The sequence below is a fragment of the Lytechinus pictus genome, chromosome 14, assembly GCF_037042905.1.
Source record: "Lytechinus pictus isolate F3 Inbred chromosome 14, Lp3.0, whole genome shotgun sequence".
NCBI classification, from domain to species: Eukaryota; Metazoa; Echinodermata; class Echinoidea; order Temnopleuroida; family Toxopneustidae; genus Lytechinus; species Lytechinus pictus.
Genome location: NC_087258.1, coordinates 5,300,141 through 5,325,799, shown reverse-complemented (window position 1 = coordinate 5,325,799; position 25,659 = coordinate 5,300,141). Strand labels below are relative to the sequence as shown.

At 37.3% G+C, this 25,659-nt stretch overlaps 1 protein-coding gene across 2 annotated transcripts; it reads left to right on the top strand.

The window, feature by feature from the left end:
• Nucleotides 1-2,115: 2,115 nt before the first annotated feature.
• Nucleotides 2,116-21,867, top strand: LOC129276002 (uncharacterized). Of its 2 annotated transcripts, XM_064109614.1 has the most exons (9): nucleotides 2,116-2,384; nucleotides 4,592-4,680; nucleotides 8,278-8,401; nucleotides 9,358-10,748; nucleotides 11,183-11,451; nucleotides 15,612-15,743; nucleotides 17,957-18,128; nucleotides 19,922-19,955; nucleotides 21,069-21,867. In XM_064109614.1, the coding sequence occupies exons 4-9, from the start codon at nucleotides 10,166-10,168 to the stop codon at nucleotides 21,352-21,354; spliced, it is 1,476 nt and encodes a 491-aa protein (XP_063965684.1). In that variant the 5' UTR covers nucleotides 2,116-2,384; nucleotides 4,592-4,680; nucleotides 8,278-8,401; nucleotides 9,358-10,165; the 3' UTR covers nucleotides 21,355-21,867. The 2 variants fall into 2 exon arrangements, with proteins under 2 accessions (XP_063965684.1, XP_063965685.1); XM_064109615.1 differs by lacking the exons at nucleotides 2,116-2,384; nucleotides 4,592-4,680; nucleotides 8,278-8,401 and having other exon boundaries at nucleotides 10,073-10,748; nucleotides 19,922-20,007; nucleotides 21,069-21,148.
• The last annotated feature ends 3,792 nt before the right edge of the window (nucleotides 21,868-25,659 follow it).

The window sequence follows — 25,659 nt, the reverse complement described above, 5'->3', positions numbered from 1 at the left end:
TTCTAATTCCGCAATCTTATAGAAATCCATTGAGATTTGATACCACATCAAACTAAATCCCAAATACAAAAAAAAAGAAATAAGCTTCTAGAAAAGTTTAGGTCTGTGATATACGCATACAGTAATTTACGGTAAATAGTGTGAATTACGTGATTTTGCATAAATTTGCATATATTAGCACTATGAAATAGGATTCCAGTCACTGATACACAGTAAAAACGCTGTTTAAGATTTTATACAACGCTGTTTACTATATGAACCTTACAGTATTTGCTTAACCGTTTAAACAATCATGTTTAATTTATTAAAAATTAGATATTGAAAATTAAACTTTGTTGCTTAAAATTTAAACAGTTGTTTAAACTGTTTGAACAATTACTGTAAGGTTCATATAGTAAACAGCGTTGTATATATTTTTTTACTGTGTAACGAGGCGTCCTATCAATAATTAATGCTTTTGGTACCAATGACACATGTGGAAAAAATAATTGTGATTTTAACCATTCTATATGTTGAGATATGATAAAATGTGTTTTACATATAACTTGCATAAAATTTGCGTAAATTAACATTAAGAATCGATTTAAACTAACCAATTTTATATTTAAAAAAATCGACCTAAAATTGAACATTTAGCAAAATAAGACCCTAAAAAAAATAGGTCTTTTTTTTTTTACAGTGAGATATGGTGAATTGTGAGTTTTTTGCATAAAATTGGCATAAATAGGCATTTTAACATAGGGTACCCTTTACCGATTTCGGGGCACCCTATCTAGAATTAATGCGTTTGATACCAGGGAGCCACATACAAAAAATGGCACTATTATAAATTCTGTCCCCCAAATTTTGCTAAGGCACCTGACTACATATGATATCTTTTTTTCAGATTCTGTCTGACCTAATTTCTATCTCTCTCTTTCTGTCTCTTACTCCCTCCCTCTCCCTCTCTCTTTTGCTCTTTCCCATTCTCTCGTCTTTTATGATCGCCATCATGTCGCTTTCTTCTCTGTTTTTTTTAACACATAATTCTTGTAATATTATGTAATATCTGTAATTTATTGTTTACTTGTGGGTCTTTTTTCCCCTTTTTCTTCACCTTCATTCATTTTTTCCCTCTTTCCTTTTCTCTCTATTCTCACATATTCACAAGCTTACTCTTGCCATGCTCGCTCCCCTTTCTTGCTCCTCTCCTGCGTCCATGGGCGGAAATCCCAGGGGGGACGTGTCCCCCCTACTCAAAATAGTAGGGGGGAAACAATATCAAATGTCCCCCCTATTATTTGTGGTCTTTTATGATGGTAAGAAATGCATCATTCAAAGTTGAAATAAAATATGTATTTTAGGACAAGATGACCTTACTTTTGGGATGATAACCTCTTTTTTTGCTTGTCAAATCTATTTTTGTCGAAATTACCTTAAATTTGGGGTGATAACCTTTTTTTTTTCTTTTGTCCCCCCTACCTTTTGGGAGAGATTTCCGCCCCTGCCTGCGTCCCCCTTTTTTTAATATATATAAATTAAATCTGTCTCATTACATGCATCTGCCAATTCAATTTCTTGTTTTACTGTTATTGCATTTCTAAACATGATACATTTTTTTTCTTTAATGGTCACTGCATGTTATGTACTTATTTATTTTCCCTGTTATGTTTTTTGTTGTTGTAAACTCACATTGTTAGTCTTCGGACTTTTTGATTAGTATTGTTGAATAAAAAACGAATTGAATTTGAATTTATAAATAAAAGAAAAAGAAATTTAAGGAAAAGAAAAAAAAAAATGAAATATGATACATTCTTTTATCATTTCAAAACATATCACCAAATACGATTTTAAGGTCAAACATTTTCCTCCCTCGCAGTTTTTTATTAAATTTGCACTGACGCCATGTCGGCTGGGCCCCCTAATTTTCTGACACTCGCCAATCTACTACCCCCACCCACAGAAAAAAAATATATCGTTCACAGAGAACAAAATTTATGTCAGATCGACACATGTTAATTCAAGACAAATGCAATGACCTTGATACATTTTTTGCATGTACATATAGATCTAGAGTTTCATTGTTTTCGCGGGGAATACCCATACTCACGCACGCTTGATTGGAGAACAATATTTACAATAGATTGGTCGCCATTTTATTTCAAACGCGAGTAGATATCGGACAGTGTGAATGGTGAATTATGTATTGAACATAGATTGATCATGCAAAATAGCAGCTCACTTTCGACAAGCTGTGATATCAAATCAAAACCTGATATTTTTTTGTAGGATCCGCGGTATTTCTGAATATGAGGTGACCGATAATAATGGGGACATCATTAATTCCCAATTCGAGTTGCCAGACGAGTGCTGATCGACACTAAACTTTGTTGCTTAGAGAAAAGGTAGGAAATATGTCTTATGGTAAATATATGCTGTACTCACATTTCCGTCTGCCTATATGGTGTGGATGTGTGTAAGGGGTGTGCGAGGGTTAGGGGTGTGTGTGTCGGGGGAGGGGTCATTTGCCCAGGCCTCCTACCAAGGATATATATCCATGCAGAGTATTATATTGTCAGTTGCCAAAACAATAACCAGACAATAATCCAAGAGCATCAAAACTTGGTTTTACTATAAAAGTGTGAAAGAGAAAATAATAACATCAAATGGAAATGAGATCACTAAATGTCGATCTACTTGAAGGGAAAGTTTTCCGTGGCGTTATAAGTTGTCTTAAAATTAAACTTAAAGCAGCAAAAATAAAAGATAATGGTGAATTTTTAATGGATCGAAGAGAGCGAAGTTGGCTCAGTCGGTAACGCGTCTGCCCGTCGAACCAAAGATCGTGGGTTCGAGTCCACCGCGGGCGGATGACTGAAGCCAGTGCGTTGTGTGTAAACGTCTCTCCCATGTTTCATAGATGCAGGCTATGTTACAGTGGAAAACACTCCGTCCCTCGGATAGGACGTTAAATGGAGGCCCCGTGTAGAGGAGAATCACCACCTTTGCACGTTAAGAACCCACTGCACTATTCGAATAAGAGTAGGGGGAAACCCCGGTGTAGTGGTCCACCTGCATTCCCCCAGTTATCGGGAGGAGAGACCTGCGGGTCACAGTTCTGTGTGCGCGCCCTTGTAGGCGACCCAGATTGGCTGGCTCCTCCAATGCGCCTTTGAATGTCTTTGACAGATACATGGCGCTATACAAATGCTGTGCATCATCATCATCATCATCATCATCATCATATCCGTCAGAGAATAGCGGAGTTATAAAGTCACAGACGAGCAGCCCCTCCAGGCTCCATTATCATGATTATGTCATGTATGTCATGTGACATAAATTTCACAAAAATAATGTACTATTAAAAAAAAGCGAAAGTGACTTTATTTGTATGGTGTATACATCACCAGACACATTTCATACCACTTTTCAAAAGAAAAATATTTTTATTCATAATATTCGATCGTTTGAAAAATAGAATTTATGGACTATGACATAATTATAGGGAGCTGGCTGCTTGCATAATTATGACACATTTCTCTTTTATTTTCTTTTGGATTTCCATCATACCGTCACAAATATTTTTCTCTAATTTGTCTGCTTTTATTATAGCCACCTTTATCTCTAGGGCGATCAAGATTATTTTCTCCTGAGTCATTTTTTCACTCGGTGCCATGAAAATATGGTTACACTTCGTAATTCCGAAGGTTCGTAATTCCGAAGGTTCTTTATTCCGAAGGTTCGTAATTCCGAAACACGTAAATTGCCTATACCTCGATGTTCGTTAATCCGAAAACGTAAAAGGGTTCGTTAATCCGAACATTTGTGGCGTTATACCGAAGGTTCGATAATCCGAAAACGAAATAAGGTTCGTTGTTCCGAAGGTTCGTTTATCCGAAAAAGAAATAAGGTTCGTTGTTCCGAAGGTTCGTTAGTCCGAAAACGAAATAAGGTTAGTTAATCATTTAGTTTTCGGACTAACGAACCTTCGGAATTACGAACCTCATTTCTTTTTCGGATAAACGAACCTTCGGAATTACGAACCTCACTTCGTTTTCGGACTAACGAACCTTCGGAATTACGAACCTCATTTCGTTTTCGGACTAACGAACCTTCGGAATTACGAAGTTTCGGAAATACGAATCTTCGGAATAACGAATCGAGCCTTCGGAATATCTGAACCTTCGGAATAACGAAGCTTCGGAATTACGAATGTATGCGGAAAATATCACACTTCGTATATTGCTATGTCGTAATGGAAGACATATTCTGACAACAACCTTTGGAATACATGACGTTTTATTGTCTCATTTTTTATTAAAGCAAATAAATGAGTAGGTGTCCGTACATCAAAATACCATGTGGTCAATTTAAAGTCCCAATGCATGGGTAGTGATGAATACTTTTTCAAATTTATATCTTTCTTTGTCTGTCTAATTTTGCTATTTCTGACTTTGCCACCATATTCTAAGTACTCTCCATTTGGTTGGCTTCCCGAAGCAATATACATGTAGATCTTGATTACGCCGGTGCTAGATTTACAAAGTTCAACTGAACAGTAGCTACTATTTTCAAATAATTCTGCACTTGCATTTTTCTTATTTTTTTCAAGGATAAAATTCCCTCATCAAAATGGCCCGGGGTGTCAACGAAGAGCAAGAGGGTGGGGAATATGTCGAGTCGCAAGATCACGAGGAAACGGTAAGTCATGCACGATGAGGACGACGACGCCAATGGGGATGGATAGATGATGATGATGAGACGACGAAGTTGATGAATGATGATCATGACTACGACGATAATAATTATTGTTAGGATAATGTTGACCTCAATGATAAATTATGAGATGCTGATGACTAGGATGATGCCAACGGCAATAATGTATGATGTGATGAAAGTGATGATGATGATGGTGGTGGTAATGATGATGATTTGGGGAAGATGAGAATGACGAAGTTGATGATGAATGACGATCATGCATGATCAAGAACATGCTTTTAGTGTGGTAGGTCCATAACTTCCAAAATATATCACGAACAAAAGCTTATAATTGACTCTACATCATCTGATGAATTCTTATGAAAAAGACATTAAAAAATTGGAGAAAGCACAATTCCTATCAATTGAATTATCATCAATATTCCTCCACTTAAATGGAAATATCTGCAAACATTTTTGCCTCATGAATGGTACAGACTCAGAAAATTTGCTGGCGAGCGAAGAAGACGCCGAATGCCATTTTCTAGATTTTGCTGGAATGCAGGCCGAAGAACATTGAGGCTGTTCTCACTACGTTCCTAAAACTAGTTTACTGGAAACTAGTTTAGTGGAAACTAGTTTAACGCGTAGTGAGAACGGTCAAAGCGGTCTTGGAAGCGATCTTCCAAACCAGTTTGGAAAACCACCTCGCGATGTAGTTTTCAAGATCACTTTGCCTCGTTAAACTGGTTTTAGCGTAAGTGAGGACACAACCGTTCTTCGGGAAGCGATCTTCGCACATTTTGAGCGCGCTACTCCACACGACAGGTGTAGAATGCCTATGCTGCGGTTTCGAATTTCGCGCGAAACGTGTCACCCCACTGAGAGCGTTTCCATAGCAACAAGAGCGCTTTACGTGAAGTGATTTTGAAAACCACTTTCGTGTGATCAAGTGGGAACGCTAGCAAAGCGATCTTCTAAAGTGGTTTCCTGAATCGGTTTCCAGTAAACTAGTTTTAGAAAGCGTAATGAGAACGGCCTCATTGTTTACAAGATAATCCCATTCTCACCGAAGGTGAAACGTCAACGCATAATGACTTTGACAATAGTGGTAAATGTATATGGCGTGGACCAAGAATTGAAGAAAACCAAGTCCAAGACCGTGCTTTGTGTGCACACTGTGTTGCAATTCCTGATCGCATTACTGCTATTGAAAACAGAATGAATGTCTTTGAACAATCTCAAAGAAACAGGGGTAATGATCCCCCCCCCCCCTGATCATCCGCTTCAAATCAATCAGCCCATTATTAAAAGCCAAGAAATGGATTAAACTTAGATAATGATAACACCTCCGTCAAAATCGATGATCAACTCGGCGAATCGCAAATCAGTGAGTTGAAAAACGACACGCCCCTAAACAAACTGAAATGAATGCTGTCAGGTACATCATCCAAGATTGACGGATATAAAGTAAATCATCCTGAGTCAGATTTGCCTCAAAATACACAGTTTCATTTCACACTGGTAAATGAAAGTGAGGTGTATAGGTATATTTTGAATTTACCAAATGATAAAGCTATGGGGTGCGATTTGTTACCCGCTAAACTGATCAAATTAGTTGCCGAATATATCACTCAGCCCTTAACACATATAATAAACTTGTCTTTTATATTCGGTGAAGTTCCTGAAATGTGGAAAAATGCCATCGTGACTGCATTACACAAAGGAGGCTCTAATGAACTTAATAATTTCAGACCGATTTCTATTTTACCGATCTTATCAAAAATCTTAGAAAGAATAGTTTTTAACCAATTGTACAATTACTTTAATTCTAATCATCTCTTGAATGCTTCCCAATCAGGCTTTAGGCCCCTTCATTCAACCATGAAAACACTGCTTTCAATCACCGATGATTGGTTTAATGAATTTGATAACGGGAATATTGTATGTGCTGTAATGCTTGATCTGCGCAAAGCGTTTGACACTGTAAGTCACGAATTGTTAATCGATAAATTATGTCAGAAACTGGTTCACGAATTATTTAAAAGGAAGAGGGCATGTTACAAGAGTCAGTGGCCATATATCTCAAACTCGCCTTATCCTGGGTGGTATTCCCCAAGGGTAAATATTGGGACCCCTACTTTTTATCATATTTGTTAATGATCTACCGTCCATTTTAAAACATTGTAAAGTTAGCTTGTATGCAGATGATTTATTGCTCAGGCAAAAGCCCCACTGAAATATGTTTTAAGATTAATGAAGATCTAGAAAACATAAGAAAATGGATGATTAAAAATAAACTACATGTAAACATCGATAAAACCGAGTACATTGTACTAGGTACCAAACAAAGGCTCTGTAAAATTGAAAATGCTATGTTTCAGATACATATTGATAATACTCCATTGCGTAAGGTAAATGAATGTAAATATTTAGGTGTTATTCTTGATTCTAATTTAACATGGCAAAACCATATTAATTATGTTCAGAAGAAAGTAAATGGTGGTTTATTCATGTTAAAGTCTATAAAGAACTTCGTCGACGAAAATGATATGATCATTGTTTATAATTCCTGATAATGTCACGCTTGAACTATTGCGATGCTGTATGGGGTAACTGCAGGTTGATTAATCAGAAAGTTCTTCAAAAGCTACAAAATAGGGCTGCCCGAATAATAAATATATCTCCATGGTATTCATCTTCCAAAAAAAAATTAAATAAATTAAAATGGTTAACGCTACAAGAAAACAGAAGTGACAACATTGCTATAATGATGTTCAAGATAATGACAGGACAGGCACCGACATATTTAATTGAAAGATTTTCATTTTATAGGCATACATATTATAATACACGGTCAGGTCCACTAACTTTAAATATCCCCCAAGCAAAAACCGAATCTGGTAAGAAAACTTTTACGTTCAGGGGGGCTCAATGCTGGAACTCACTACCAATTCAAATGCAACAATCTAATACCACTACCAGTTTCAAAAGGGCTTTAGCTAATTTAAGGAAATGAATCACAAAGGGATAGGTTTTTTTTTTTTAACATGATTTTTTTTCACCCATTATACCTGTATGCGTTATATCATAGGGATGAGACTTAATGATGACGGTTGTTTGGAAGGGTGTATGGTGTGTATCTGTTTGTGTGTAAGGGTGAGTGTGCAGTGTTGTTAGACCGAGTTTTTTTTTAATAATGCTATATTTTCTGTATTATGCATTCATATTGAAGATATTCTGTATATTTCCAGTTTATCATTTGATTACAATTCGTAATTATTTGTATAAACTTACCTTCTTTGTTTTATCACCTGGTAATAATTACGATTATTATGTTTTATGTATTATTCATGTATATTAAGATTAGGTGCCTTTTACTTTGTACATTTTATTCATGACACGGCCCCAATGCAAATCAGACTATGTATCTGTTTGGGTTTTTTATCGTGTGAAAATAAAATTTATCTATCTATTTATGATATAACGATGGCATCTAGTGATGAATTAAGATACCGATCGACTGCGAACATTAATGATGATGATGACGATCGATAATGAATATCTTTATTTGAAAGACTATATGCTTTATCGTTATAGGAAAAGGGTTATGGTTACACACAGCCGCTATGTGGTTACTTGCTTGACACAAAGATACTGATAATCAACATCAACGCACCTGATAGGACTGAAGTTTCATCCTATTTAATACAGGACAATAAAGGTAGGCCTATTGGTCTTTTGGGAATTTAGGCTAAAATAGTTACTTTAGAGAGAAGCAGATAAAAGTTTTCTTGGTCAAGTTTCCTGCTCTTGTGCGATTTTTTTTGTCCCTGTAGCTTAGCAAGCTATAGGTGGGCATCTTACTTTAGTCAGTCAAATGACACACAAAAGTGACATTTAATTTGTGTCCATTGATCATTGTTGATACGCCTACATGTGACACAAAACACGCAAGTGTGTCATTTCGAAATATGGAAGTGTGTGTGGAAGACACACAGGTTATGTGATCTACAAAAGTTTTCTTTGAGGTTAAAAAAAAGTTTCTTAATCTGTATTTTTTACTAAGCATAAATTATGGGTTCATAGAGGAATTAATATCAAGTTTTCAAAACGAAAGATGGTTTATAGTAAGGCCCTACGTGGTACGTACTTGAAAATGTTCCGTGGTATCTCATAATCATAGAGCACTACAGTCTATGAGGGAATGGCAGTCACTTGCACATTTTTACATAGTATAAAGCCAGGGTTAAACCAAAACCTAATTATTCTCCCAAATAAATTCGGACCGATTCTAGCCGAATCCGGCCTAATTCGGACGCTTTCGGTGGATTCGAATGTTCCCGAATCCTTCCTGAATTTTCTCGCATTCGCGGAGGGAGAACGGAATACTCCCGAAACCACCCGAATACGTGTATTCGAATGGATTCGCAGCTGATTCGGTTCCGATGTAACCCGGCCTTAGAGCGTCATGATGATTCTTTTGACATGACTTATTTTTCAGGGCTTCATCTTTGCATCGAAAGCATCCGAATTAGGCCGGATTCGGCTAGAATCGGTCCGAATTTGTTCGGTAGAATTAGGTTTTGGTGTAACCCTGGCTTTATACTATGCTTTTATCTTATGTAAGGCCAGGCAGAATTTACATTATGAAAACAAAATTCCCGATTATATCTACAGAATGTCCGGAGCAGGAAATTCGAGCCATCAAGCATGAATTGGAAGAGGAACCGGAGAAACATCCAATAATTACTTCTTGGGAATATGATGCTTATAAAGACACCACCATCCTTGATCTCGTCCAATCGAAAATGCCTTTCATGGAAGTTCTGTCTTTTGTAGCTGAACATTGCCCAAACTTACGAGTTTTAAGGCTTTATACGAACGTACCATCAGCGTTTGTATCAATGGGTGACCTTCAGAGCCGATCCACAGAGTTCGACTGTAAACATGATAAAAGTGATGAAAACGATATACCTGAACTTCAAGTTTACATTCGTTTTCGTCATCAGGAGACTTCTATTCCATTTGACGGTCTCTTGATGATTGTGTCACTCATATTTCCCAACATATCTGATCTTACAATATATGGCGAAGACGAAACCGAGCTAAGGATCTGGGATTACTTGTACATGCCAAATGTACCAAAATTGCGCCTTCTCCCGGAAGTTCGTAAGCTGACGTTGAAGCAGTTTATGGGATCTATTAGCCTGCTAATGCTTTTGAAGTTGGTAATCTTACATTTATCACATCTACCATTTCTTCGAATAATTAAATGCAACGTAGGTCTTAATGTTCAAATGGGAAGTGAAATCAAGAAAATGTTTCATAAATCAGATCTGCGTCACCTGGAAATAATTCCAGTGAATGACATCTCTTTCTCATCTCTGTACGAACTGGTATTCGAGTTTTTCAATAATTGCTTGAACATAAACAACTTCATTGTACATAATGTTAAAGCCACACACAATAGCTTCAAGCTATTGAAATGGACCAAGACAAGGCACGAACTTTATTTGAAGCAATCGCCACCCCTGAAGGATTTCGAAGATTTATGTCCATTATGAAGAAGTTCCCATACATACGTAAACTAGAAGCGGATGAGTGTGGTTCTTTCGAAAGACCAGAAATTCTCGAAATAGTAAGGACTTGTTCAAGTCTGCAATATTTCTCTTCTGTGGCAAATGGCAAGAGAAGTACACTCGCCATTTCTGATCACAATCTGATGATGAGAGAATCTGCTTCAGAGCAAATCAGCAAGTCATTCGGCAGGCTGGGAGGGGAATTAATTCTTGAAAAGTACGGCGTTACATTGACTGTTCCAGAAGGGGCAATAGAGAGAGAAGGGGAGATTGACATTGGTCTTCAGGTGTTGACCAATCCACCATCGACGCATTTGCAAGAAGATGAAATGGTATGCAGCTTTGGATTCCGGTGTACCATTCCTAAACTACCAGGCTTAAGGTTTGCAAAACCTGTCAAGGTAACAGTTCCGCATTCTGCAATCCTTGAGGTTCACCCTTCGGAAGTCCATGTAGGAATGTACAGCGGTGAACTGTGGCATGATACAGGTATGACTTTTTTCTATATAGATATAATTTCATGTGTTACAATAAATTTCTAAGTAAAAAAAATGGAAAAATGAAATCTATTCACAACAGATAAACACGGACTCGATAAACAACCCCGAAATACCCAAATAGGAGTAAACAATCGTACTTCTTTCTTTGCGCATGCAAATATTGGCCTTTTCCATAATTTATTAATTTATTTATCTCTGATATTTGTACAGGGTGATACATATCACAAATTTCTTGGTCTTTCATGTGGCCCTGTTAAAAGTAGCTATCACTGAATCAGATGGTTTATTTAAGATACGAAGGCTGAATTTTGATAAATTTGTTTGATTATAATTTGAACAACACTACTACCGAAGCTTTCTTTTCCTTTCACTTAATGTTCGTAATGGTAATGATGACCACTTTCTTTACCTTGTATATACTAGGAGATGTAGAGATAAGTACAATCTCTTACAATTGGCCGTCAAAGGGGAGTCTTCCGAGGTGCGAGCAGGGAACAAATGAGATATCCGTCTTCATTGATCACTTTTCATTTGGATGGCCGGTCTTGAAGATTCGCAATCCCTTTGATAGGAAAAAGCACGTGAGAGGCAAGAGGATGGGATGTCTGTCCTTCGTACCAATTCAGATGCCTCCAACAAGAAAGCCAGTTTTACGGGTACAGCTCTTCGACTACCTTAACGGCAATCATGAGGTATGTTTTAATTTCCTGCCAACTGTTTTAAGCTACTGAATTCCTTCCATCTGAATAGCTTAGAACTAATCAGCGAAAATCACTATTTACTTCATAGAACAAGACCTATAGCTTTATCCACGCCTGCACGAAGAGCACTGCATAATTATGTTTCTTGGTCGTAATTATTGCGTATTGTTAATCTCTGAAAAGAACTAAAATAGATCCCTATGTTTAAAATTGGAGTAAGATATTAATCTTTAATACTTCAATACTTTCTTAAATGGAATTCAACAGAACGTATGCATGGGTTTTCTATTTTATGAACTCTGTTGAATGCGAAATTACCAATTTTCTTCCATTTTTGTCTCGTCCACCAGAGGTGAAGGCGAGACTTTTCATTTTTTTCATTTCATTTCATTTATTTAATTTTCAACGAAATATAAATCAAATAAATACAATCATAACAAGTCAACATCATAAAAAAATATACCAAGGTCATAAAATCAACTTGAAAAAGACATGTTATAAAAAAGTTACATACAAAATAATCATGTGTAAAGGATTTGTGACTTACAATTTGTGAAAATGGAGGATCCCACTAAAAAGCAAAGCTTGTATATTGTGGGCTCCTCAAAATATGACAAGCGAGAAATAAATTTTATATATATTAGGGATCCAAATGTCGTCCGTCGTCTGTCCGTCCATCACAAACAATATGACACAAAACTCTGCAACCGTAAGTCACTTTTCAACCAAACTTGGATGGTAGATGCACTTAGGGGACCTGCATGTTATGCTGCAGTCGGAGGTCACATGGTATGGTCAAAGGTAATTTTCAGGTCAACGTTAAAGTTTATATGCAAGACTCTCTTATGACACATAACTATCTGCAACCGTAAGTCACTCTTCAACCAAACTTAAGGCCACCGCACAGCTTACGACCCGACCAGTCGCCGACTGGCTTGCGACTGGGTGAGGGGAGATGTGACGTCACAGCGCATGTCAGCTTCAGAGTCGCAGACCGGTCAGAGACAAGTCGCAAGGAAAATCGGAAGGATTTGACATGTCGAATCCTTATGACTGGATCGCAAGCTCAATCCAAATTCTAGCCAATCAGACAGCAGAGTTGCACGACGCGTATATGATAAACAACGCGCATACGCAGTAGTAAACGCATTCTCTTTGTTGTTATGCCAAAAAGCAAAAAGCGCATGCGTGAGTCGCAAATCGGATCGCAAGGTGTGCGGCAACGAACGTAGAGGGCAGCAACACACAAGCGTGTTGCTCTAAGGAAGGTCAACTCCGCTCGAATTTTGTGACCACTTTAAAAAATAAGGTGGGGTTTTGGGAAATTTGTCGAGTTAATTTTTTTTCTTTTGTTAATTTCAAATATTTTTTAATGAACAATTATTAGATCGGTTATTCTGGGTATAAATATTAAAAATATTACTTTTATTTTTAAAGAAAATATTTAGCTTAAATAATCATGATTTTGACATTTTTCCTCATTTTAGAATATTAAGTCTATGACGAGGATACCTCATATCTCTTATTTTCTTCTGCTGAATTTCGCTGCACCACTAATAAATGCATAGACAACCACCGTAATAATCGAGGTCATTTTTCTGGCCTGGGTGCGCCGAGTCTGGGCCGGTCGCGCAGCTAGCTAGTGACGTTGATGATGCGCTGGGGCTTCAGGCGACTCGTCATAGATCTAGCAACTTAGACAATGACGTCTAATTTGCCTGGCCTGATTTGAAGTGTAATGGCTTCAGGGCTGATGTTTATCAACGATGATTGTTCAAGGTTAGATTTCACATTTTGAATGTCATTTGACTTTTAAGTCTATAAATCTGAAATAAAGGCGTTGTATCCCCGAAATCCGGGTCTAAATTTCAACTCTGAGTCCGAGACCATGGCATGGACGGCGAAAAAACAACCCATGCATCGGATGCATTGCATTGGCTGCGCGCTGCGCTGCAGCTGCACTGTGATGATGGGTTCAGCGAAGAGCTCAGAGAAAATAAGGTGGTTATATTCAATCCCGAAATGCTTTGCGAGTGGTCACAAAATCGTCTCGACGCAAATCACCTAATACAGCCGTCTGGTGAAATCGCTGATAACAACAATCACCGATTTGGTAATGATTTTAGTTTCTAAAACTTATGTTTGTAAAGTTTTAAATATCAATGTATGTTTTTAAATGTATGTATATTCTCCAACATGATGTTTTAATGTTATCTTTGATATCATTGTAGTCATATTCTTTCATATTGTTTTCGTGATCGCTACTTGTATTTGATCGGCGTTTGATTTCGTTGGCATGAATAATAAAATGTGCGCGCAGCTCAGCTGCATGCGCGTATTGAGTTGACCTTCCTTATAGCAACACGCTTGTGTGTTGCTGCCCTCTACGTTCGTTGGTGTGCGGTGTTGTGGCTTATGACTACCTTGCGATTCATCTCCCCTCTCTCAGTCGCAAGCCAGTCGCCGACCAGTCGGGTCGTAAGGTGTGCGGTGGCCTTAAGATTGTAGATGTACTTCAGGGACCTGCCTGTTATGCTGCAGTCGGAGGTCACATGGTAAGTCAAAGGTCATCTTCAGGTCAATGTTAAAGTTTACAGTCATGCAAGACTCTGTTATGATACATAACTCTGATACTGTAAGTCACCTTTCAACCAAACTTTGATGGTATATGTACTTAGGGGACCTGCATGTTATGCTGCAGTCGGAGGTCACATGGTAAGGTCAAAGGTCATCTTCAGGTCAACGTTAAAGTTTGCATGCAAGACTCTTATGACACATAACTCTGCAACCGTAATACCTTGGTCACATTTGTTCTACGGCGGCCGCACGGCGTGTTGAAAACAGCCGTTTTAACATTTGTTTGTACCAGCTACATATAGGTGGTTTGAGTAAAAATGAATAAAACGGCTGTATTCGACTCGCCGTACGGCCGCCGTAGAGCAAATATGACCGTGGTATAAGTCACTTTTTTGTACTTTAGGGATCTGCATGTTATGCATCAGTCGGAGGTCACATGGTAAGGTCAAAGGTCATTTTAGGTCAACATCAGCGGCGTAGCTAGGATTTTCCAAAAGGGGGGCAAATTTTTTGGAGGATATTTCGTCCGCGAAAAAATTTGACTAGCAAAAAAATGGGTCTTCAACCACAAATAAAGGATTTCGTACCAGAAAAAAAATTGACAAGCCAAAAAATAAAAGGTCTTCAACCGCAAATAAAGGAGATTTCGTACCAGAAAATAAAAAAAACTCAAAAGGGGGGGGGGGGCACGTCCCCTGGATCAGTTGTGACTCGTCAGGGGGGCAGGGGCACGTCCCCTGCATCAGTTGTGACTCGTCAGGGGGGCATGGGCACGTCCCCTGCATCAGTTGTGACTCGTCAGGGGGGCAGTCTGCCCCCCTACCCCCCCCCCTTTTAGGTACGCTCGTGGTCAACATTAAAGTTTACATGCAAGAATCTCTTATGACACATAACTCCGCATCCGTAAGTGTTCAGAGGTCACATGGTAAGGTCAAATGTCATTTTGAGGTCAACATTAAATTTTACATGCAAGATTTATACGACAAATGTTATTCCATCACAGTTATTTCACAATGAATCTTTGATACAGTTCTGTTGCGTGCCCTTGCAATTCGCGATATTTCTGGTCATTTTCACAAGTTGGCGAGACACAATATCGCTTATGCCTTGTCTTCTCTTTTCTTCTCTTTATTTTTTCTGCACTGGACTCATTGAAAAAACAGCAGTGCCACGAATGGCAAAGCTGATCGATTATTTTCATAGTTCTCTATTTAAGTTGTGTATTCAAGTCATTTTGTATCTCTGTGTTTGTTTATAATGTTTTGAGTCGGAAAATGCATATAGGCCCTATACTATTCTCGAGGTGCGTTTATCAACATGCCCCATAGCATGGATATTAGAAGGATAAGTCTGGTAAGTGGTAGATGAAATTCACCAGACTAGCTTGGTGTATAGACCTTCTAAGCAAATATGTACTTGATGGCGCATAAAAAACAATCTCCCTGAATTAACTTTCGATATACTTTAAAAATAATATATTAAGTGTTGCCCCATATTGTTATGGTCTATAGCATTAATGCAAATACGCCAATAGTTGGCTTACAAGCTCCATTCATCTTTATTCAATTTTAAAGGCGATCAGCAAAGAAGAATCGGAATGTGATTTCCGGAAGGCTCATCCAAAGTTTGAACTTTGTGTAAAATCCAACCTAGATGTGACATATCGAATGGATGGAAGCACGCCAGAAGACAGATCAATGAATACGGTATTATAGAATCTCCTAATTAAATCTGATCATATTCTCAAAGGCTGTAAGTCAATTAAGTGAAGTTATTGATTCCCCGCATCTACAGCACTTACGAGTGTTTTGATAACTCATATCAGATTGCATTTACATGCCTGGGTCGCTAGATCCCGTCAACATGATCAAGGCATTTGATACTTCCAAACAGTGGCGTAACTACGGGGGGGGGCATGGGGGGCACGTGCCCCCCCAATCGGCTGGCAAAAAAAAAAAAAAAAAAGACGGGAGAAAAGGGAGAAAAAGAGGGAGAAGAATTTATTGTACATTATAATGTTATATTATATTATATGTTGTGTTATATTACATAAGAATTTTTTTTTTCATTACTTTATGAAACATAATGTGCTCAGGGCCTATTTGTTCATTATTCCTGGTACTAGCATTGTCTGTTTAACGAGATATACATGTACAATCATGTTGCACCAAAACGTCCTGTTTTCAAGTCAATATGCACCAAATATATATCATCGCACTTCAAGTTATTATTGTTTTATGTAGTGACATATGCTTCTTTTCATGACTACTTAAAGTGATAGCCCCATTTTAAGGTCTGTATATAAAAAAATCCTTGTTCGTGTTCGTGCTTACGTTCGAATTAGTGGATTGATGAGATTTGTCTGCTCTTCATGAATTCCCTGAAATCGGTCCTTAAAATGTCTCTTTTTCTAATGTAAATATCAAAAATTTTCAGCTCTCGCTTCGCGCTCGCATCATTTGTTTAGTGAAATACGTATGGTCATAGTAGATTCCTACAAACAAGCCTTAGAATGCCCCTCTTCAGATCTGAATTTCCTATATGTTCAGCTCGCACTTTGCGCTACTGAGATGCGTATGATAATCATGATTACTATGACTACAAAAAGCTCATGTGTTTGAATGTGATTCTAACAAAATCAGCAATCGCTTGGCACTCGCATTGGATGACTATGGTGAGATATGTATACTCTTAATGGATTAAAAAAAAGAAATAGTCCTTAAAATGTCCCTGTTTGGGGTCAATATATACAAAAATTTTCAGCTCGCGCTTCGCGCTCGCATCATTTTGTACGTGAAGTACGTATGGTCTTCATAAATTCCTACAAACAAGCCTTAGAATGCTTCTCTTCAGGTCTGAATTTCCTAAATTTTTAGCTCGCGCTTTGCGCTCGCAATATTTGATTAGTGAGATGCGTATTCTAATCATGATTACAATGACTACAAAAGGTGTTTCATGTTTTCTAACAAAATCAGCAAGCGCTTGGCACTCAAATTAGATGAGTATGGTGAGATATGTATTCTCTTATTTGATTTCTAAAAGATAATCCTTAAACTGTCTCTGTTTGGGGTCAATAAATACAAAAATTTCAGCTCGCGCTTCGCGCTCGCATTGTTTGTTTAGCGAGACAGATACGTATTTTTATTTTTTTTATTTAATAGCTTATTTTGACCCTTTTTAGGTATGAATTTCAAAAATTTTCAGCTCGCGCTTCGCGCTCGCATCATTTGATCAGTGAGATACATTACATATCCGTTTAATGGCACAGTCCTTAAAATGTCTCTATATAAGGTCAATAGGCCTATAGCTGGTAATTGAGCGCGCTTTGCGCGCACACTGAGCGACTCAAAATTTTTGCTGGTGCCCCCCCAATGCCGTGACCCACGGTACGCCACTGCTTCCAAACCTAGGCGTTAAACGAATCATTTGAATATTGAATTGAATTGATGAGAGAAAAAAAATGAGAGAAGTGAAAACCATAGGGTTATATATATGAAGTGTGTATTCGATATGGGTGCGTCGTGGTCTAGTGGTTCTGACTCTCGCCTTTGAAACATCCTGGGTCGTGGGTTCGAATCCTAGCCATGGCGTGTTTTCCTCAACAAGAAATTTATCCACATTGTGCTGCACTCGACCCAGGTGAGGTGAATGGGTACCCGGCAGGAGTAATTCCTTGCATGCACTGATATATATATATATATATATATATATATATATATATATATATATATATATATGAAGGAAGTGGGGCGCTCGTGGAACGTAAGGTGCAGCGCATGAGAATGAGGAGATGTAAATGAGGAGATAACGATGAAAGACGCAGATTTCAGAGCTTTTACTATTACATAGACATAACATATGCGTAATGTATATTATGACATTTTGCAATAATATTTTTTTTAAATTTTTATTTCAATAGCGGGCTATACTCTACAAGGACCTGAAGAAAAAAATCAGTGAGTCGGTCACCTTTGCTCTGGATTTCTCTGAACGCGAAAAACTTTATGCATTGGTCAATTTATCATTAACACAGCCGGACCCTGAACATGCTGAAGAAAGGCAAGATCATGATTTCAACGTCGATTTTCGAGGTGATTTGAAATAAAGAGTGCGGGTAATTTATATTTTTCTTGCCTGCGGTATTTTTTTTCATGCGTTATTAACCAAATAATTTGCTTTATTCGGTCAGTCTACTCATGAATGATCATAAACACGAACCTTAAGCAACTCGTCAGCAGTTGAGTGGTATTACAATGTTCCTATACCATCATGACCATGGCAAGGTTGCTGCAGATTGAACTCTTTGCATTGACATAGACTTAATTTATAAATTTCTTGTTTTGTTTTTAGAGGCGAGAATTTGGATTAAATGAAGTCTGAGGTTTGAACCCTATTAGGGATAGGAAAAGTAGTCTCTTGCCGAGGCCCTGTCGGCTGCTTCCCGAGCGAAGCGAGGGATACAGCGAAGCAGAGCGCTGCGATAGGAAAAGAGGACGAGCGAGGGAGGAGGGGGAGGGGAAGCGTGGAATAGATCGTTCATTCTGGAGAGCATTTCATCAACATTTTTGTCCGATAAGTTGACAATCTGATTGGCTGAGAGGCACTGTTACTATGGTAACTGTCGGATGAAATAGAAGTTGCTGGATAAAACGTCTGACAAGTCATTTCATGAAAGACTCTTATGGTGATTAACTTTAGACTATAGTAAGGGACTGGGGTTCACACCACTTTCGATGCTCCATCCAATTTGAAGACAGACAAAATAATTAAATTGGAGAAGAAAATAATCTTTTTACAGCGATTATAGGCCTATACATGAGAAACCATCTCCACTTATCTGAGTAAGAGGTAGATTTGAGTCTTCAAATTGTCGATTCTCTGATAATTTTGATAAAGATACCCCTGAAATAGAGATTTTCACTTGTAACTCACTGAATAACTTGATGTAATGATTCCATGATACTTATTAATTCACTCTATATGTATATAATGTTTTCTGTTTTTATTTTATATTTTTGTTACATACATTGGGTGATTTCAAGTTCAGTGTTGACCTTTTGGTGTTGGTGTTAGGCCAATTTTTACACGATTATAACACCAAAAATAACATGAAGATGGTCCCGAAAAGTCACTCACTAGTTGTTGAGATGTCAATCATGTGATCTGGGGAGCGTTTCATGAAAGGACTTGTCGGACGTTTTGTCCGACAAGTACTGTTTTATCCGACAATTACTATGGTAACAGTGCCTCTCAGCCAATCATAATCAAGGAAAATTGTCAGACCTGACAACTTGTCGGACGAAAATATTGATGAAACGCTCCCCTGGATAAGTTTTACAAAATCTTAATTAGTTTTGGAGCTAGGGGAAGCAATCCAAATTTCAACACTAACACCAACACCGTAATTGAAATCACCCATTGAATCGCTACTGATGTAGTTATTTATTACACTGCAGGGCGCCTTTGGAAAGCAGTTTTGCATAACTGAACAGGCTACCCTGCAGTATAAAATGAAGAAAATAAGTAAATAAATAAACAAATCAATGAATGAATAAATAAATAAATAAATGAATGAATAAATAAATAATGATTCTATCTTTGGCTTAGGCATTCGCTAGGACTTTCCCTCGCTTGATAACGCGAGCAATGACGAGTGATAAATATAATGAATTTCATGAATATATTTGGGGGAATAAAATAAATTTTGTCATGACCGATGACAACGGAAATTGAAGTACGAACCTAACAGAAAAAAAACAGAGTCTGCAACGAAATAAGTATTTATCTTTAAAGGGAAACACATTTGATTAGAGAGGAATAAATGAAGGAATGACACTTTTTATCGAAATAGAACAAAGCAAACTGTATATTTTTTCTGCATTAGGTGACTCAAGAGAAAGTTCTTCCTCCGTTACCAGGTTAGTGATGATAAGTGCAAGCTAAATCATATCTGAGTTATGTGAAAACAAGGTATGTTAAAAGGGACAGTCTTTATGATTGACATTATGTGTATCAATAGTATGTTCAATTCAGGAATTATTCTTTCTTTTCTCCTGTCAGTTGGTTAGCAATATTTACCAAAATGAACTGCAGTTGCTCCATAGAAAAATCTATGACATTTTGTCCACTTAGTTAAGCCTATGAAGACTACAACATTCTTTGTGAAAAGATCCTTAAACACCCTCTTAACAATCCTTTCTTAATCTACATAGGATTGGACTCAATGGATAAATACAGGCCTAAATTATCATGATGAAGTAAATCATTTGAACAATTTCATACTGTCAGTAAAAAAGTAATTCATGCTTATAATTAGGCCAGGTTTACTTTAGTAGATCATTCAGCCGGTTGGCGGGGAGGGGTTGGGGCCAGTTTCATAAAGGACTTGCAACTGTTGTAACTTTGCCGTAATGGCAACTACCATGGTAACAAGGCTCAACAGCACTAGCGTACCTACGGGGGGGGGGCATGGGGGCACTCTGCCCCCCCTGACGAGTCACAACCAATGCAAAAGACGTATCTTTGCCCCACCTGACGGGCTTGAAAAACCTTTTTTGCCCCCCCTGACGAGCTTGAAGACCTTTATTGCCCCCCTGACGAGCTTGAAGACCTTTTTTTTTTTTTTTTTTTTTTTTTTTTGCTTGTCAATTTTTTTCTGGTACGGAATCCTTTATTTGTGATCGAAGACCTTTTTTTTTTTTTTTTTTTTTTTTTTTTGCTTGTAAAATTTTTTGGCGGACGGTTTTGCACCCCCTGTGGAAAATCCTAGGTACGCCACTGGTTTCCAAGGAAGTTGCCATAATGGTAAACTCACAACAGTTGCAAGTCCTTCATGAAACGGGCCCCAGATTTATGATACAGGTCGCATCATTCTGAGGCGCACACACACAAAAAAAAAACCGACTGGAAGTTAATATTTGAACACTTTTTGAAGGCCCCTACTATTGACCTACTGCAACATGGCCCAACGAAATTGTCTCTTTACATTAATTGCTACTGAAATCTTTCTAATTTCAACTTAAATATCCTAGTCGGAGAGGATCTAATGACGAATTTGGCGAGATAATCAAGCAAGTAGCACGGGAACTTCATTCGGAAGAAGATATCGACAACCTGGGTAAGGAACTGGAGTTTAACGTACCAGATATATGCCGGTTCATTAAGCAAAACAGTACAAATGGCGTTAATTCAAGAGGCACCCTCAATATGCTAAGGACATGGCGATCAGGCGTTGATAAATCAGAAGAACAATCGATTCTTAGGGATGCTCTACTCCGTGCAGGCCTGATCAACCTACAATCCAGGCTTCTTCCATAGCCCGAAGATAGGGCCGAACTACCAGATAGCACTTTCTAGCACTTGACACCTCTTCGCCTATACATGTCCTAAAGAATGTCAATCACTTATGGGCAATTCCACACGTTGGTGAATTTAAGGTGTAACTAAAAGAAATGTGCCTATACGTCAATTTGTCGATTTATTACAAACATAACTTTACAGATGCTTTTATCTTCTAAAGGTGTTTAAAACTTACTATAGTTTTTTTACCGATTTCCTTAAAAGATCTCAAACCATCATTAAAATAGCACATGTCAGTGTGACTGAGGGGGAAAAAATTTAAATTCAAATTACACAGGGTTTCTTTAGAATTTTTCCACCAAAAAAAATCGATTAAAGGGAAACTATTTCTATATTCAAAAGGTCACTTGAAGCATTTGTTCTAGGCCCCAGGCGGCGGAAGCGGGGGGGGGGAGGACACGCCCCCCTAAATTTCAGGTGGAGGGGACAGCCCCCCCAAAAAAAATGAAAGAGAAGAAGAAAGGAAGGGAGAAAGAAAGAAAGAAAGAAAGAAAGAAAAGAAAAGAAAAGAAAAAAGGAAAATGAAAAGATAACAAGTAGGCCTATACTGAACAGCTGAAACAAAAGATTGAAACCTGTATTGATGAGCGGGTTTTTTTTTGGAAATACACGATCGTTTAGCTCACTCCTAACTCGATTTTGTTAAGAAGAAAATTACAAGCAGAAAAAATAGATAAAATATAGACGTTATTCATAATGTGATATACGCTATATTATTATCATTATCTAAAAAAAACACTTATTGGTTGTTGGCCTGGTCTTCATAATTTTATCTTTGAACAAAACTATTCAAATGAGATAAACTCGAAAATGTTAGGCGGATGATGTCATATTAATAAGTTTTTTTTATTTTCGCGTGCACATCCCCCTATTCAGGGGGAAAATCTGCTCACGAGGATAATTTGGATTACTTCCCTTTTTAAAGTCAATATGCATAATTATTTTGCTCACTTTCCACGCATCCGTTGCATTCTGTTCATGCTTACAAAAAAGTACTAATATATAAAAGAAAATCGGCTGGCGCTACGCGCTCGCATTTTTGAAAGGCAAATTTAAATGAGATATGTATATTCTTCATGAATTACAGCAAACAGTAATTTAGGTGTCCCCTTTTTAAGTCAGCATAGTCTTATATCACCTATTTTCATCTCGCTCCTCGCACTCCCATCATTTTTTTGTTTTTGTTAGATGACTACCCTGTTCATCATTACAAAAAGTGCTTAAAATCCCAAGTTTTGGGTCAGAATATATTTAAAAAAAAATCAGCTCGCGTATTCGCGCTCGCATAAAATGTTTCGTTAAACACCTATCATGTTCATGATTACTAAAGGTGCTTTAAGTGTCCAAATTTTAGATCAGAATATCAAAATTGTTTAAGTCGCGCTCGCATCAATTGTTTAGATAGATACCCATCATATTCAGGGTCCCCAAAAATATTAAGAATTTCAAGTTTTTGGTCGGAATATCAAAAAATGTTTAGTTAGATATACATATACCAATCCTGTAATTAAAAGCGTTTAGAATGTCCAAATTATAGGTCAGAATATCAATTTTTTAGCTCTTGCTTTGGGCTCGCATCAGTTGTTTAGATAGGTACCCATCCTGTTCATGGTCAGAAAAAGTGCTTAGAGTCTCAAGTTTTTGGTCGGAACGTCAAACATTTTCAGCTCTCGCTTCGCACTCGCCTTAAATGCCCGCTTAAATGTTTAGTTAGATACCCATCCTGTTCATGATTACCACAAGTGCATAGAACGTCAAGTTTTGGGTTGGAATATAAAAAAATTTCAGCATAAAATGTTGAGGTAAATCCTATTCATGTTTTTTTTAAGTGCATAGAATGTCCTGCAGTTATGTGTCTGAATATCAAAAAGTTTTAAGTGGCTTTTGGCGCTCGCATAGAATGTTTATTTAGATACCCATCCTGTTTATGATTAATGTTCAGGGGAGCGTCATTTTTCAAAAAAATTACACAGGGGCACCCAGATCAGGTCGGACCCACTGGGTGCAAAATCCTGGATACCCGCCTGCCTTATCATATATCTCATATTGTTTATAAGCAAGAAAAAAAAACTAAGATGTACTTAAAACTTCAGACTTTAATGGGTCTACCCCTTTTTTTTTTCAAATCAGCTATTCGCAGTCGACTGGGAAAACTGGGGTGAAAGATATTTTTTCTGCCCCCCCCTAAATTGTTAAGCTTTCGCCGCTAATGTTCTAGGCCTATTATAAAGTTCTTCAAGTTCTTCAAGCTACACTGACTGCCTCCTTCAATCCTGAACATGCAGTATTGTAGTACCGGGAAAGGGTTGAAATGACCCCGGACAAAACGTAACGTGAGTAACTGTAACATTATGAACCGTGTTTTCAGTCTTTTTAGTAAAAGTATTGATCTCCAAATGTTTTTTACAAATTTTTTGTCCCACTTTTATATCTGTGCAAAACACGAACAGTTTCTTTCAATACCTCATATTAGGAAAAAGATACTTAAATTAACCCTGAATTAACCACCTTGTCATTTTGTTGCTATCCAAAAAATGGAATGTAAGTAACAATCACATTTTGCGCATGCAATAAAACCAAAATAACTTTAAAAAATGAAGAAAAAAAATCTTTGTAAATCTATTCTTGTCTACTAATAATGAGCAAAGGTGATAAAATTTATGGAATGCCCGCGATAATTTAGATCTCGTTGAAGAAGTGATTGTTCCTTCAAATATAACGTAAGTAACCGTGGAATGCAATCAAATATAGCTAAAATAATATAATACAATTGTAAATGGGTGATATAGATGCGAAAAAATCACATAACATTATGATGATAATAATTTTTAGTTCTTTTGTTACATAACTTACACAGCCAAGTAAGTTGTTATGCACTTGTGAAACAAAATTAGTCAGTGAGTGAAGTGTGTTGGCGACTGAGTTACATTAAACAAATTGATTCCTAAATGTATCTAAATCATGCATATTCCTTAAATGATATTGTATTATGATCACTCAATAATAAACGTTTTAGATATATATACATGTATTATTCATTGTGTGTATAGGCCGATGTTATTATTTAAAAAAATTATTATAAAAAAAAATAATACAAGAGACTTGCAAAGGACCAATACTTTGTTAAAACACTGTACTAGCGCATGTAATACATTACTTCATTTTATTCAGAATTTGACGAATCTGTTCAATTCGGTAATCTAATTTTGATTGAATTTGATTGAAATTCGAATGAATTACACCGAATGAAATTCGAATCGACTCGAGTAAAAGATATTTATTCTCAATGTCACTTGAATAAAATTTAAATTTAGATTTAGTTTTTATACTTTTCCGTTTATGGTTCACGGACTACATTTGTGATTTCTTTTTATATCCTGTCATCGTATTTTTATATTCATTATTTTGTAACTTACATGTCACATTTTGACTGAAATATACGTAAAGCTGAGGTTTTCATTACAAATTCAATTACGTTTTTTTTTAATTGATTACGATGTATAGGCTATGTTTCGTACCTGTGTTAATTTTATTTATTTAGATTTTCAATTGTCATATTTGAGCATGGATGTATATATTAAAATGTTACCACCTCGACATATGAGCCTTTCATTTTTGTCTCACCTGCGGAGCAGAGTGAGACTACAGGCGCCGCTTTTCCGACGGCGGCGGCGTCAACACCAAATCTTAACCGAAGGTTAAGGTTTTCGAAATGACAGCATAACTTAGAAAGTATATGGATCTAGTTCATGAAACTTGGCCACAAGGTTAATCAAGTATTACTGAACATCCTGCCTGAGTTTTGAGTCACAGGGTCAAAGGTAATTTAGGGTCAATGAACTTAGACCATGTTGGGGAATCAACATCAAAATCTTAACCTAAGGTTAAGTTTTTGAAATGTCATCATAACTTAGACAATATATGGACCTAGTACATGAAACTTGGACATAAGGGTAATCAAGTATTGCTGTACATCCTGCTTGGGTTTTGAGTCACATGACCAAGGTCAAAGGTCATTTATGGTCAATGGACTTTGGCCAAATTGGGGGTATTTGTTGAAGTACCACACAGCAAAAACGGTGGTGTTAACCGGTGTACATCGAGGACCACACCAGTTGTTTTACACCGGTGTTAAATTGGTGGTGTTAGTTTTACACCTATATGTGTTATTACAACACCTTTGGTTGTTATATTTACACTCTTTAGTGTTATGTTCAATCTGTAGGGTGTAATTTTAACACCTCAGGGTATGGTCCTCTATTA

What these genes read in the sequence shown, in the direction of transcription:
- LOC129276002 (XM_064109614.1), top strand. Translation starts at nt 10,166, where the DNA reads ATGGACCAAGACAAGGCACGAACTTTATTTGAAGCAATCGCCACCCCT. An exon ending in TGAACTGTGGCATGATACAG is followed by an intron (nt 10,749 to 11,182) that starts GTATGACTTTTT and finishes TGTATATACTAG; the next exon opens with GAGATGTAGAGATAAGTACA. An exon ending in TTTCAACGTCGATTTTCGAG is followed by an intron (nt 18,129 to 19,921) that starts GTGATTTGAAAT and finishes TTTCTGCATTAG; the next exon opens with GTGACTCAAGAGAAAGTTCT.